Source organism: Pleurodeles waltl, chromosome 8 (assembly GCF_031143425.1).
Source record: "Pleurodeles waltl isolate 20211129_DDA chromosome 8, aPleWal1.hap1.20221129, whole genome shotgun sequence".
Lineage (NCBI taxonomy): Eukaryota > Metazoa > Chordata > Amphibia > Caudata > Salamandridae > Pleurodeles > Pleurodeles waltl.
Window position 1 is genome coordinate 1,390,372,979 of NC_090447.1, and position 14,132 is coordinate 1,390,387,110.

Genomic DNA, 14,132 nt, shown 5'->3' on the forward strand with positions numbered 1-14,132 from the left:
AACACGTTTGATGGGCAGCTCCATCATGCTGACGGAGCAGTGCATCAAACTAAAAAACAAACAAACAAAAAAAACAACAACAAAAATGTACTGACAGCAGCCAATGTGATGCGGTTCCTGACAATGCTTCAGAAATGTCTACAAGCTTGGATGTAATTTCTAAAATTGGCAGGCAATTACTCCGTCAAGGCGAAGGAGGATCTTACTCTGTAGCCCTGATGGAGTAAACTCCGTCTGCCAAAAAAACAACTTACCCACAAAGTTAACACTTTCGATAAAATATGAAAACAAACTTATTTGGAGAACATTCAATAAAGTAGGGTTACAAACAACAACATGAGACTGCCCCAGCTAGCCAAATATTGGGAGGAAGTAGCAAGAACCATACAAGAAGCAACCAATTTGAACTGTGAGCTGGCTGGAGAAGGTTACTTACTCTGTTTGCGTACACTAAGAGGAACAAAATCACCGGAAGGTTCATGGTTCTACTTCCAACATTAGCGAAATACAGGTGGCAATGGGCTGGAAAGCTCCAAAAAGGACCAAGGCTAACCAGGTGACAATTGTAGTTGATTAAGTGAGCAAAGTGTGCAGTCCTGCACAAGGAAACTGAAAGGGGAAGAGGAAGCCAGACCTTGCCAGTGCATGGGACATTAGCTTATCACACATACACCTGATTGAGAACAAAGCTAATATTATTTTGCTACAGTAGCTCCATCCTGAGAAAAATCTGTGAATGCATCACTACATCAAGCTATATCAATTAACTGCCAATAGCTGGCTTTGTTATTAAATAAAATGGAAAAATAAACCAGGAGAGTGACAAACAAAACAAAACAAAAGCGTGTCAGTTTGAAGGGCACGTAATGATATAGGCCATTACAGCTAAAGGAAAAGAGATTTGACTCTAGGCAGTCAACCTATTCCTAACTTTGCCAAACTATGCTATGCTACTGAGGTTTACAAACTTTCTGCTTTGACTCCTGTAGACCCCCCACTTAATTATTACTGGAATACAGGGACCCCATGTAGGAAGTTGGCTCTGTATGTACTATTTCAAAGTAAGGAATAGTATGCACAGAGTCCAAGGGTTCCCCTTAGAGGTAAGATAGTGGCAAAAAGAGATACTACTAATGCTCTATTTTGTGGTAGTGTGGTCGAGCAGTAGGCTTATCAAAGGAGTAGTGTTAAGCATTTGTTGTACATACACACAGGCAATAAATGAGGAACCCACACTCAGAGACAAATCCAGCCAATAGGTTTTGTTATAGAAAAATATATTTTCTTAGTTTATTTTAAGAACCACAGGTTCAAATTCTACATGTAATATCTCATTTGAAAGGGATTGCAGGTAAGTACTTTAGGAACTTTGAATAATTACAGTAGCACATATACTTTTCACATAAAACACAAATAGCTGTTTTAAAAGTGGACACAGTGCAATTTTCACAGTTCCTGGGGGAGGTAAAGTATTGTTATTTTTAGCAGGTAAGTAAATCACTTACAGGTCTCAGTTTTGGGTCCAAGGTAGCCCACCGTTGGGGGTTCAGAGCAACCCCAAAGTCACCACACCAGCAGCTCAGGGCCGGTCAGATGCAGAGGTCAAAGAGGTGCCCAAAACACATAGGCTTCAATGGAGAGAAGGGGGTGCCCCGGTTCCAGTCTGCCAGCAGGTAAGTACCCGCGTCTTCAGAGGGCAGACCAGGGAGGTTTTGTAGGGCACTGGGGGGGACACAAGTCCACACAGAAAGTACGCGGGGGCGGCCGGGTGCAGTGTGCAAACAAGCGTCGGGTTCTCTGTAGGTTTCAATGGGAGACCAAGGGGTCTCTTCAGCGGTGCAGGCAGGCAAGGGGGGGGCTCCTCGGGGTAGCCACCACCTGGGCAAGGGAGAGGGCCTCCTGGGGGTCACTCCTGCACAGAAGATCCGTTCCTTCAGGTGCTGGGGGTGCAGGGTCTTTTCCAGCCGTCGGGACTTTAGGTTCAGGCAGTCGCGGTCAGGGGGAGCCTCGGGATTCCCTCTGCAGGCGTCGCTGTGAGGGCTCAGGGGGGACAACTTTGGTTACTCACGGGCTCGGAGTCGCCGGAGGGTCCTCCCTGAGGTGTTGGTTCTCCACCAGTCGAGTCGGGTCGCTGGGTGCAGTGTTGCAAGTCTCACGCTTCTTGCGGGGATTTGCAGGGGTCTTTAAATCTGCTCCTCTGTAACAAAGTTGCAGTCTTTTTGGAGCAGGGCCGCTGTCCTCTGGAGTTTCTTGACTTTCTTGAAGCAGGGCAGTCCTCTGAGGATTCAGAGGTCGCTGGTCCTGGGGAAAGCGTCGCTGGAGCAGGTTTCTTTAGAAGGCAGGAGACAGGCCGGTAGGTCTGGGGCCAAAGCAGTTGGTGTCTTCTTTTCTTCTTCTGCAGGGGTCTTTCAGCTCAGCAGTCCTCTTCTTCTTGTAGTTGCAGGAATCTAAATTCTTAGGTTCAGGGGAGCCCTTAAATAATACATTTAAGGGCGTGTTTAGGTCTGGGGGGGGGGGTTAGTAGCCAATGGCTACTAGCCCTGAGGGTGGGTACACCCTCTTTGTGCCTCCTCCCAAGGGGAGGGGGTCACAATCCTATCCCTATTGGGGGAATCCTCCATCTGCAAGATGGAGGATTTCTAAAAGTTAGAGTCACTTCAGCTCAGGACACCTTAGGGGCTGTGCTGACTGGCCAGTGACTCCTCCTTGTTATTCTCATTACTTTCTCCGGCCTTGCCGCCAAAAGTGGGGGCCGTGGCCGGAGGGGGCGGGCAACTCCACTAGCTGGAGTGTCCTGCGGTGCTGGAACAAAGGGGTGAGCCTTTGAGGCTCACCGCCAGGTGTTACAGCTCCTGCCTGGGGGAGGTGTTAGCATCTCCACCCAGTGCAGGCTTTGTTACTGGCCTCAGAGTGACAAAGGCACTCTCCCATGGGGCCAGCAACCTGTCTCTAGTGTGGCAGGCTGCTGGAACCAGTCAGCCTACACAGATAGTTGGATACAGTTTCAGGGGGCACCTCTAAGGTGCCCTCTGGGGTGTGTTTCACAATAAAATGTACACTGGCATCAGTGTGCATTTATTGTGCTGAGAAGTTTGATACCAAACTTCCCAGTTTTCAGTGTAGCCATTATGGTGCTGTGGAGTTCGTGTTGGACAGACTCCCAGACCATATACTCTTATGGCTACCCTGCACTTACAATGTCTAAGGTTTGGCTTAGACACTGTAGGGGCACAGTGCTCATGCACTGGTGCCCTCACCTACGATATAGTGCACCCTGCCTTAGGGCTGTAAGGCCTGCTAGAGGGGTGACTTATCTATACTTGCAGAGGCAGTGAGAGGCTGGCATGGCACCCTGAGGGGAGTGCCATGTCGACTTACTCATTTTGTTCTCACCAGCACACACAAGCTGGCAAGCAGTGTGTCTGTGCTGAGTGAGGGGTCTCCAGGGTGGCATAAGACATGCTGCAGCCCTTAGAGACCTTCCTTGGCATCAGGGCCCTTGGTACCAGAGGTACCAGTTACAAGGGACTTATCTGGATGCCAGGGTGTGCCAATTGTGGATACAAAAGTACAGGTTAGGGAAAGAACACTGGTGCTGGGGCCTGGTTAGCAGGCCTCAGCACACTTTCAATTCAAAACATAGCATCAGCAAAGGCAAAAAAGTCAAGGGGTAACCATGCCAAGGAGGCATTTCCTTACACCCCCCCACTGAGTTATTACTTGAAGCAGCCAGAACCTACCTAAGCATTTTCAATTATTTCAACCGCAAAACAATACACACACAAAAATACAGAAACAACCACTTATCAAACAAATACACCAAATATTTAATCATTTATTTACTTCACAAACAAATGGAAGGCTGGACTTTTTCTAAATTCAACTGAGGCCACTAGTCATTCATACTACATTCTGTTTGATGCACTTGCTCTGCTTTCACAAATCAGAACGAGGACACCAACTTAATTTTTAACCTCCATTTGAAATCCCTCCACATTTATAGAACATTTAAAATGTTGAAATTCACATTTTTTTTTATGTATATGCCCTTTTATTAATCTGTCAATATTATTTCATTTTCTAAGCCGTTGCAGACCCCCTCAATAGTGTTTGCAGACCCTCAAAAGTCCCCGGACCACAGGTTGGGAACCACGGCCCTATAATATCTGTAGGATCCCAGTCTATACATTCCATTTGAAAAGGATGACTAAGCAGTTATGTACTTTTAGGGGTCTATCACAAGCTGAAGAGTAATGGCAACGTGAAATCTCCACACAGACAATCAAGGTAAAAAGCAACCCAAAACTACAATTTAATACCTAGGTAATAAACCAGTAATAGGAAATAATATGCACTTTGTGTATAGATCATCCTCCTCTGATTTCTTTCATCGTTACCAGGTCCTGTGCCTGCGTGTTTTAATGCACCAATAAACTTGTATAGGGTAAAATCTAGAAATCTTTGGTCCTATTTTGAATTTGAACTATTGTTCACGCCTGAACGGATTAACAATTTCACCTGTGGATGGCTCCATGGTGTGCTGTAAAAGTGAAGGACTCTTCAAAAAGAATATTTAGCTTAGGGAGTCTCTAGAATGACAAAGATGTATAAACCACACTCCTACTTCACAAGCTACAATGTGAGAGTAAGCCCTGAAACGTAGGCTGTTAAATTAATTTTGAGGTGACAAGAAAACAAAGCATAGTCAATATATATCACATACATATTCAAGCTACTCATCCAGTTTCCCCAAAAGGAGTAGATAGGCTGCTGCTTTTTTTTAATATGTTTGTTCTTATTCAAACTCATTCAACATACCTGTGTCAAATGGACCATTTTAAGGGCATGATATCCTCGAAGCTGGGCCTTTTCAAGATGCTCTCTCCTCTCCTGCTCATCTTCCTTGTGCAGGTCATCCAAGCGCTTCCCTTCCTCTTCTGCAGCTAAGCGTGCATCTGGCTAGGATCCAGAAAAAAAACAAAAAAACTCAGCTACATTTTGCCTAAAGTACATATTGTAAGCTTGAGTGTATTACAAGCACACACACACACACACACACACACATATATATATACACATATATATATATATATATATATATATATATACACACACATATATATACACACACACACACACACACACATATATATACATACCCATATATTAAACATGCACACTTTACACATCCCTTCAATATAACTGACTAATCCTACATTGTCACAAAAGAAACTGACAAAGAGTTGAAATAAAATGCTGGGGGAATATGTCTCAAGTAAGTGAGGCTCACCATTGTAATTAGTTTGTCAATTTTGCCTTATTGAATGCAAATACTTGTCACAAGATATATCCAATATTGCCACAGCGAAGATCACCAGTATATTTACTGCTTCCACTAATAAAGTATGCAGGGATCTGCATTAAGGAGTTATCAATCCAGCCAACTCAAAAACTCAGTTTGTTTTGACCCCCCCTATTGCAGAGAATATAAAACTTTTATGTAACTGGTAACAGGCGTGTTAAAAACTTAACAGGTTTGGCAATATTATAGAGTGATGGGGAATGTAGTGCACTGGAGCATAGTGCTAAGGTGAGGGTTGAACGGAGATGGAAAGCATGCCATGTAAAGCTCATCTTCAGCTCTCTACTGGTTCTGTAGGAAGCTGGCGATCTACGTAGTGTACCAATGTAGGGGTACACTTTGCAAATAGTCCAGGTGACCCTTATTGGCTTACAGAGCTTCACTTAATAATACCAAATGCAGTCATTGTGGTACTGTGGGCGAGCATTGTAGGCTTATCAGAGAGAAGTGTTAAGCATTTGTTGCACACACAGTCAATAAATGAGACACACACTGGAGAAGAATCTTGATACCAATTTAGAAAAATAACATGGATTTTTATAATAACTGGGGCACCAATATATTCAAGATCAGGTAAGTACTTTGAGTTAGCGATATTTAAAAATACAGAAAATACTGCTGTCAGATTTGAGGCATGACCCTCTAAGGCGGTAATGTTATCCTATGGGAGATACATACACCTCACAGGGGCACTTGCAAAGCACTTACAGGACTGTTCTTCTAGACTTAAGGTAAGTATGGACCAAGGTTCAGGAAAGCACCAGCAGTTCAAGTTTACCTGCCAAGCTTATTTACTCTGGTGGGTCCGAATGCAGAGGTGCTTTCAGCTGTGGTAGCCTTGAAAGCTACACACTAAAGTCAATAAGGAAAGGTACCTGTAGGAAGTTGGCTCTGTATGTGCTATTCCAAAGTAAGGAATAGCATGCACAGAGTCCAAGGGTTCCCCTTAGAGGTAAAATAGTGGTAAAAAATAGATAATACTAATGCTCTATTTTGTGGTAGTGTGGTCGAGCAGTAGGCTTATCCAAGGAGTAGTGTTAAGCATTTGTTGTACATACACATAGACAATAAATGAGGTACACACACTCAGAGACAAATCCAGCCAATAGGTTTTTATATAGAAAAATATCTTTTCTTAGTTTATTTTAAGAACCACAGGTTCAAATTCTACATGTAATATCTCATTCGAAAGGTATTGCAGGTAAGTACTTTAGGAACTTCAAATCATAAAAATTGCATGTATACTTTTCAAGTTATTGACAAATAGCTGTTTTAAAAGTGGACACTTAGTGCAATTTTCACAGTTCCTGGGGGAGGTAAGTTTTTGTTAGTTTTACCAGGTAAGTAGGACACTTACAGGGTTCAGTTCTTGGTCCAAGGTAGCCCACCGTTGGGGGTTCAGAGCAACCCCAAAGTCACCACACCAGCAGCTCAGGGCCGGTCAGGTGCAGAGTTCAAAGTGGTGCCCAAAACACATAGGCTAGAATGGAGAGAAGGGGGTGCCCCGGTTCCGGTCTGCTTGCAGGTAAGTACCCGCGTCTTCGGAGGGCAGACCAGGGGGGTTTTGTAGGGCACCGGGGGGGACACAAGCCCACACAGAAATTTCACCCTCAGCGGCGCGGGGGCGGCCGGGTGCAGTGTAGAAACAAGCGTCGGGTTCGCAATGTTAGTCTATGAGAGATCTCGGGATCTCTTCAGCGCTGCAGGCAGGCAAGGGGGGGATTCCTCGGGGAAACCTCCACTTGGGTAAGGGAGAGGGACTCCTGGGGGTCACTTCTCCGGTGAAAGTCCGGTCCTTCGGGTCCTGGGGGCTGCGGATGCAGGGTCTCTCCCAGGCGTCGGGACTTTAGGTTCAAGGAGTCGCGGTCAGGGGAAGCCTCGGGATTCCCTCTGCAGGCGGCGCTGTGGGGGCTCAGGGGGGACAGGTTTTGGTACTCACAGTATCAGAGTAGTCCTGGGGTCCCTCCTGAGGTGTTGGATCGCCACCAGCCGAGTCGGGGTCGCCGGGTGCAGTGTTGCAAGTCTCACGCTTCTTGCGGGGAGCTTGCAGGGTTCTTTAAAGCTGCTGGAAACAAAGTTGCAGCTTTTCTTGGAGCAGGTCCGCTGTCCTCGGGAGTTTCTTGTCTTTTCGAAGCAGGGGCAGTCCTCAGAGGATGTCGAGGTCGCTGGTCCCTTTGGAAGGCGTCGCTGGAGCAGGATCTTTGGAAGGCAGGAGACAGGCCGGTGAGTTTCTGGAGCCAAGGCAGTTGTCGTCTTCTGGTCTTCCGCTGCAGGGGTTTTCAGCTGGGCAGTCCTTCTTCTTGTAGTTGCAGGAATCTAATTTTCTAGGGTTCAGGGTAGCCCTTAAATACTAAATTTAAGGGCGTGTTTAGGTCTGGGGGGTTAGTAGCCAATGGCTACTAGCCCTGAGGGTGGGTACACCCTCTTTGTGCCTCCTCCCAAGGGGAGGAGGCCACAATCCTAACCCTATTGGGGGAATCCTCCATCTGCAAGATGGAGGATTTCTAAAAGTCAGAGTCACCTCAGCTCAGGACACCTTAGGGGCTGTCCTGACTGGCCAGTGACTCCTCCTTGTTGCTTTCTTTGTTCCCTCCAGCCTTGCCGCCAAAAGTGGGGGCCGTGGCCGGAGGGGGCGGGCAACTCCACTAAGCTGGAGTGCCCTGCTGGGCTGTGACAAAGGGGTGAGCCTTTGAGGCTCACCGCCAGGTGTCACAGCTCCTGCCTGGGGGAGGTGTTAGCATCTCCACCCAGTGCAGGCTTTGTTACTGGCCTCAGAGTGACAAAGGCACTCTCCCCATGGGGCCAGCAACATGTCTCTAGTGTGGCAGGCTGCTGGAACCAGTCAGCCTACACAGCTAGTTGGTTAAGTTTCAGGGGGCACCTCTAAGGTGCCCTCTGTGGTGTATTTTACAATAAAATGTACACTGGCATCAGTGTGCATTTATTGTGCTGAGAAGTTTGATACCAAACTTCCCAGTTTTCAGTGTAGCCATTATGGTGCTGTGGAGTTCGTGTTTGACAGACTCCCAGACCATATACTCTTATGGCTACCCTGCACTTACAATGTCTAAGGTTTTGTTTAGACACTGTAGGGGTACCATGCTCATGCACTGGTACCCTCACCTATGGTATAGTGCACCCTGCCTTAGGGCTGTAAGGCCTGCTAGAGGGGTGTCTTACCTATACTGCATAGGCAGTGAGAGGCGGGCATGGCACCCTGAGGGGAGTGCCATGTCGACTTACTCGTTTTGTCCTCACTAGCACACACAAGCTGGCAAGCAGTGTGTCTGTGCTGAGTGAGAGGTCTCCAGGGTGGCATAAGACATGCTGCAGCCCTTAGAGACCTTCCTTGGCATCAGGGCCCTTGGTACTAGAAGTACCAGTTACAAGGGACTTATCTGAATGCCAGGGTGTGCCAATTGTGGATACAATGGTACATTTTAGGTGAAGGAACACTGGTGCTGGGGCCTGGTTAGCAGGGTCCCAGCACACTTCTCAGTCAAGTCAGCATCAGTATCAGGCAAAAAGTGGGGGGTAACTGCAACAGGGAGCCATTTCTTTACAGTACCTGTAAGAAATGGCACGCAAATGGGAACTGGGGGAAAAGTTCAGGGGGAACCCAAAGTGGGGCTCAACTCTTGAAGGTCTCAGGACCATAGAGACACTGTTGGGTTCAATTAACTTGGGCTGGGGGTGGGTGAGGGCAGGTGCTTTGTCCGGCAGGTCGGTGAGTTTGAGTCTCTCACAGTTCTTGGTGCATAACCCTGTCCCAGAGTTCCTAGATCTGCCATCACCAATATTACAGACTTAAATTTCGTATCTATATCAGGCAGCTCACCTTGAAGAAGCATGTCCACCCTCAGGTCAGTTCCAACCCTAACTACTAATTTTCCCACCTGTCCAGATGCAAAATGGGCCCTGGGTCAGGGGGTTGACATTTTCTCTGAGGGAAGACAGATCTGCATACCAAGGGCGATAGGCTCTTTGAATCCCCCCGCCTTGGGTTAGAGATTGGCAAGTCATCCTGTTAGGAGGGGTGTATTAACACCCCGGCCAGATCAGGCTTGTTCCTGACCAATCGAGAGCAGAGACTTGCACCCTTAGGTGTCAGAAACATGTCTATTTGTGGCAGACTGGTTTAGACTACTCTGCCAGCACACCAGCAGTTGGTAGGTTTTTCAGAGGGCACCTCTAAGGTACCCTCTGGGTGCATGTATTATCCCTCTCTGTAATCACTGAGGGCTTATTAATATGAGAAGTTTGACACTGCATTTAAAATGGCTTCGCTGGTCACTTACTATGTCCGAGATTCGACAAAGACATAGCAGGGGCATTTCTGCTCATAACGATATGCTCTCACATGTCACATAATGCACCCTGCCTTAAGGCTGTAAGGCCTGCTGGAGGGGTGACTTACATATCCAGCCTGCAGTGTTAGGGGACATGACACACAGGTTGCTGACCTACAAAGAAGGACACCCAGGTGCTGCAAAGGCAAAGCCCAAAGAAGAAGCACCTGACTTGGTCCCAACCCTCCTGACCTGCCTGCTGTTCCCACCTTTTGCGGCAAAGTCGATTCGTCTTGCAAATTGCTGTGCCTCCAAAGGCCTGGGAGGCCTGCCTTCAACAAAGAAAGAGGAGCTGCTTCTCTGCATTTTGCAAGCACCCCAAGAAGAACTGAGAGGACTCCGTGCCACGGCAAACCTGACACCTGAAATCACCACTGCACCCAGGCTACCCAGCCTGAGTTGAACTGGACTAATGGTGCCAACAAGTACGCCCAGCCCTCTAGAGACAAAGCCTACTTTGGACTTGCCCACTGAGGACTCACCGACGCCACCTGCAGCCGCTGCACGCAGGGCCCCTCAACCGTGAAAGCTCCAGTGGAGAAAACCAGACGCCTCAAGACACCTCAGCACCCGTCACCCCTGGCCCATTGAGAAGAGGACCCGAGGTGTCCCCCGTCCTCCGACATCCCAAGATTGGAACTCATCCCCTCGACTGGATGGCCGGTCCTCACCTGCAGCATTTTTGACTGGACCAATCCCCCCCATGACTAACATTGGGCACCCGACGCCGTACTACACCATCTGACCCTGCCGCCCAGTGTGACCTGTTGGTGTGGTTCTGACCACTGCCTAATACTCAACTTAAGCTCAGGAGATTGGTCTTTTAAGTCCCAATACTCTTCCTGCTTGCCATCTTTGTTTTTCCTCAATATGATAACATTATAGCTTTCTAAAATTGTCGACTTTTCAAAACAGTAAACATTTTTCGTGCAAAACGTACTTACCTGATCAAATTGATTCTTGTGCCAAAAGAGAATATAAAGATACTTGTTATTTTTGTAAATTGGTGTGGGTCTCATTTACTGACTTGTGTGCATCTGAAAATGTCTCACACTCTTTTCTGATAAGCCCAAGGCTGCTCGACCACACTGTCCCCTAAAAGAGCACCTTGAGATTGCTAGAGAAAGCCCCTATCCATTAGTAAGGGAACCCTGGGACTCTTTGCACAATATATCTCATTTTGATATATCATATAAAGAGCCAGCTTCCTACACCCCCAGATTGTCAGATAAATCCTATTACTTTGAAGTCAGAGAAATAAAATTAAACACCAAGCTCCTTCGGAAGACAAAGCCCGACATTTTACCTGTCTTTTAAGAGAACAGCAAACATGACAAGATAAGAACAAAGGTTAAATGCATGTTTACAAAAGGCAAGCACTTGTGGAAGAATACAGTAAAACAGCCTATGCTCCACTGGAGGGACAAACACATGCTGGTCAGCCTAAAACAAATTAAGCCAGCAAGTAGAAAGCAAGCAAATGTGAGTGACAAACAACAAAGCCACTGATAAGCAATGGAAGGAATGCAGTCTTAAGACAGCTTTCAGAACGCCTCCACGACATTGTTAGCAACCAGACAGCTGCGTTACCTGGTAGGCTTCGACCAAAAAAAAAAAAAAAAAAAGAAAAGAAGAAGGTCCTGACCTGGCAAAAGAGTTTATTTTGCCAGTCGAGTTAGAAGGTTTAAAGCTGCCTAAATAGGCTGAAGTAGAAGCTTAGAATCATGTTTTAATTTTATTAAAGTAGGGGTGGCACAAAAAAGGTGTTATAGTCCTCTAGTTACATCTAACATACTAGCTTTGAGTAACTCTAGAATCTTGTATACTAAGGGCTTATAGGTAAGTTACATGAGCCAATCAGGTATAAGCCAATTGCACATGTACTTTGGGATTCACAGCACATGTACTTGGGTCTAAACAGCAGGGCCCGCTGCACTACAGTCGAAACACCAGCAGCATCAGTGCAAAACCTTGTGTGGCAATCATGCAAAAAACAATTAGGTCCTTCCCTACAGCCTCGGTGGCACTCTGTAGCTGCCAGGCTGGGAAAGCAGTTAGAAATCTACCCCACTGAACCGTAAATGCCTGTGGGTTACAGTCAAACAATCGTCTGCAAAGATACTGAGCATTGTATCTCAGACAGCAGCACTTTGGAACATATTAACTGACCTAGATTCACTTGTAATCGTATACAAGTGAGTAGAATGAGTACTCATGAGCTTGCAGGTTTTTACTGTGCCAGACATCAACTAATGTCCAATTATTTAACCAGGAACTTTGCAGTTTTGTGAACAGGGGACTGTAGTAAAGGAGAATATAAATGAATCAGCTGGACATATACTATACTGTTAGTTATCCCATATTATGCGAGGCAGATGTACCCAGCCTTGGGAAGAGAGTCACAGTAAGATACCTGATCTGAATTGGGTGCATATAAACTACTGATAACAACCAGTCTGTCATACAACTATACTCCAAGCAACACATCTACATTCTCTATCCATCATGGACTTGATTATTTTAAAATGGATGCCCAGTCTAATCAAGATTAAAGCACCTTTCGCATAGGCAGAATATCCAGTAACCACCACCTAACCCCTCTATCTTTGTTTCAGATGCTGACCCTCGCTTTTCATCAAATAGGCTTCTTGCAACAGGGCTGCATGTGTTCTGTTGTGTTTCAAGAATGTATAGACTTTGTCTTTAGGATGCCATGTGCATTGCTCTTACATTTAAGATAAATAAACAAAGGATTTTCATCCCTAAACTCCGAAAATTCTATACCTCCAATAAGTAAAGGTACACCCCAGCTACCATATGTAGGATCTAGCTGCCCGGACGCACACCCAGACATCAATCAACATCTTGCTTTAAATAAGCCAAACATAGTAATTATAGCAGACAGCGGTGAAGTGATTAAAGTGACCTCTCTCTCTAGATTTGCACAAGATCACATCTCTGCCCTTTATGTGGAGCAGTTCGATCACTCTGACTGTGTGAAGGTCACAGGGGACATTTATAAAAAGGTATCCTGTGAGGCCTATCAATTTAGAAACAGGCGTTGGCAATGCAAACAGATCTGGCTTTAAATGAATGTTGTATGGTAATATGAAGCATTGTAAGTAAAAGGCATCAATTGAGCTATGCAATTGTTTGGAAGCAAAGAACTGTAAAGTAATAATGGTACAAGCTAATAGGTCAAGTGACAGTTGCACTGTGAAGCCAGACTTAAAAATTCATGTAGGTTAATGACAGTCATACTCCCATTGCTGCTGCCAGAGAAAAACAACATAAATTATCTAGAAATGTAAGACACTTTATTAGCATTGCAATGTCATCTGTGTTCCCCTGAAAGTTCAAGCTTAGGCAGCTGGATAAACAAATGATCACAGCTGTGTGGAGGGCACGCAATTTTTTGTGGAAGCACACAACGACTGTCCAATCAAAAACATGTACTCATGTCTCCCAACATGTGGGCGGAGCAAAAGCTCCTCTTGAGTGATGCACACATAACTGTCTGGTGACAGCTGCGCTGTCATGTCAAATCATAAAAAAAGGTGTTAAACCCTGTGGCCCACAGACCTGCTTTGTCATTGCTCCCTATAGTTCACCATGTTAAATCACACCAAATGTTCAGGAAGGCCCACCACTTGCATTTATGCTTTACAGAGCCCTCTGCGTCTGCGGTCCTTCCTTCCAGGAAACGGATCCTGTGTGACAGTTCAGCCACCAGGTTCTCCAAAGTAGACACATTTGTGGACCTAACTTTTCTAATATAGATTCCGCCTGGGTCACTTTGCTTGCGCTGATCTTCCCAGAGGAAACCAACCTCGATCTCCAAGAAGCCCACATTGGATACCTCTCTAGAGGCCGCAATTGCCTCCAAACTTCTGTCTAATTTGTCTACCGTTTGCAGTAACATTTTCTGGCAGAGTGAAAATTGCCCCACCAGATCTGTTTCCACCAGATGTGGTTAGGCATTCATGTCCTCAAGGTTTCTCTTGCTCACTTTTTAGCTTCCTCATGTTCATGCCTAAAGTAGTAATGGAGAAAATCACAGCTGCCTCAAACCCCACCCACATGAATACTGCTTGTCTATGGGGCAGCAGAGGTAGCATGAGCAGCCGAGTGCATCTTCTTATTGCGACCCCAGCTTGCTTAGCAATCTCAGTTTGTGCTGGTAATAAAAGCAAACACTGAAGTGTTTGCAGACCGGCACATCATATTACAACACTTCCTATAGGATATCTTGCCATACCTTCTGCATGAATGCCTGTTATTTGCCGGAGGAGCTCCTATGGGCATTCTTAATCATACTATGTGGGAACCATGGTTGGCGGGTTACCGGATTACGGGCTGGTCCCCCCTCTGGCCCAGCTTTTAGCAGTTCATCTGTCCTGGGACATGCAAGGCTAGTGGCT

General features: G+C 46.1%; 1 protein-coding gene across 3 annotated transcripts in view; it reads right to left on the bottom strand.

The window, feature by feature from the left end:
* The window catches only part of CEP295 (centrosomal protein 295), a 541,368-nt gene that overhangs the window by 435,971 nt on the left and 91,265 nt on the right, over positions 1 to 14,132 (bottom strand). For all 3 annotated transcript variants that reach the window (XM_069202438.1, XM_069202439.1, XM_069202440.1), the window contains one exon: positions 4,819 to 4,959. In XM_069202438.1, the coding sequence (XP_069058539.1) occupies positions 4,819 to 4,959 (141 nt within the window). The remainder of the gene's footprint in view (positions 1 to 4,818; positions 4,960 to 14,132) is intronic.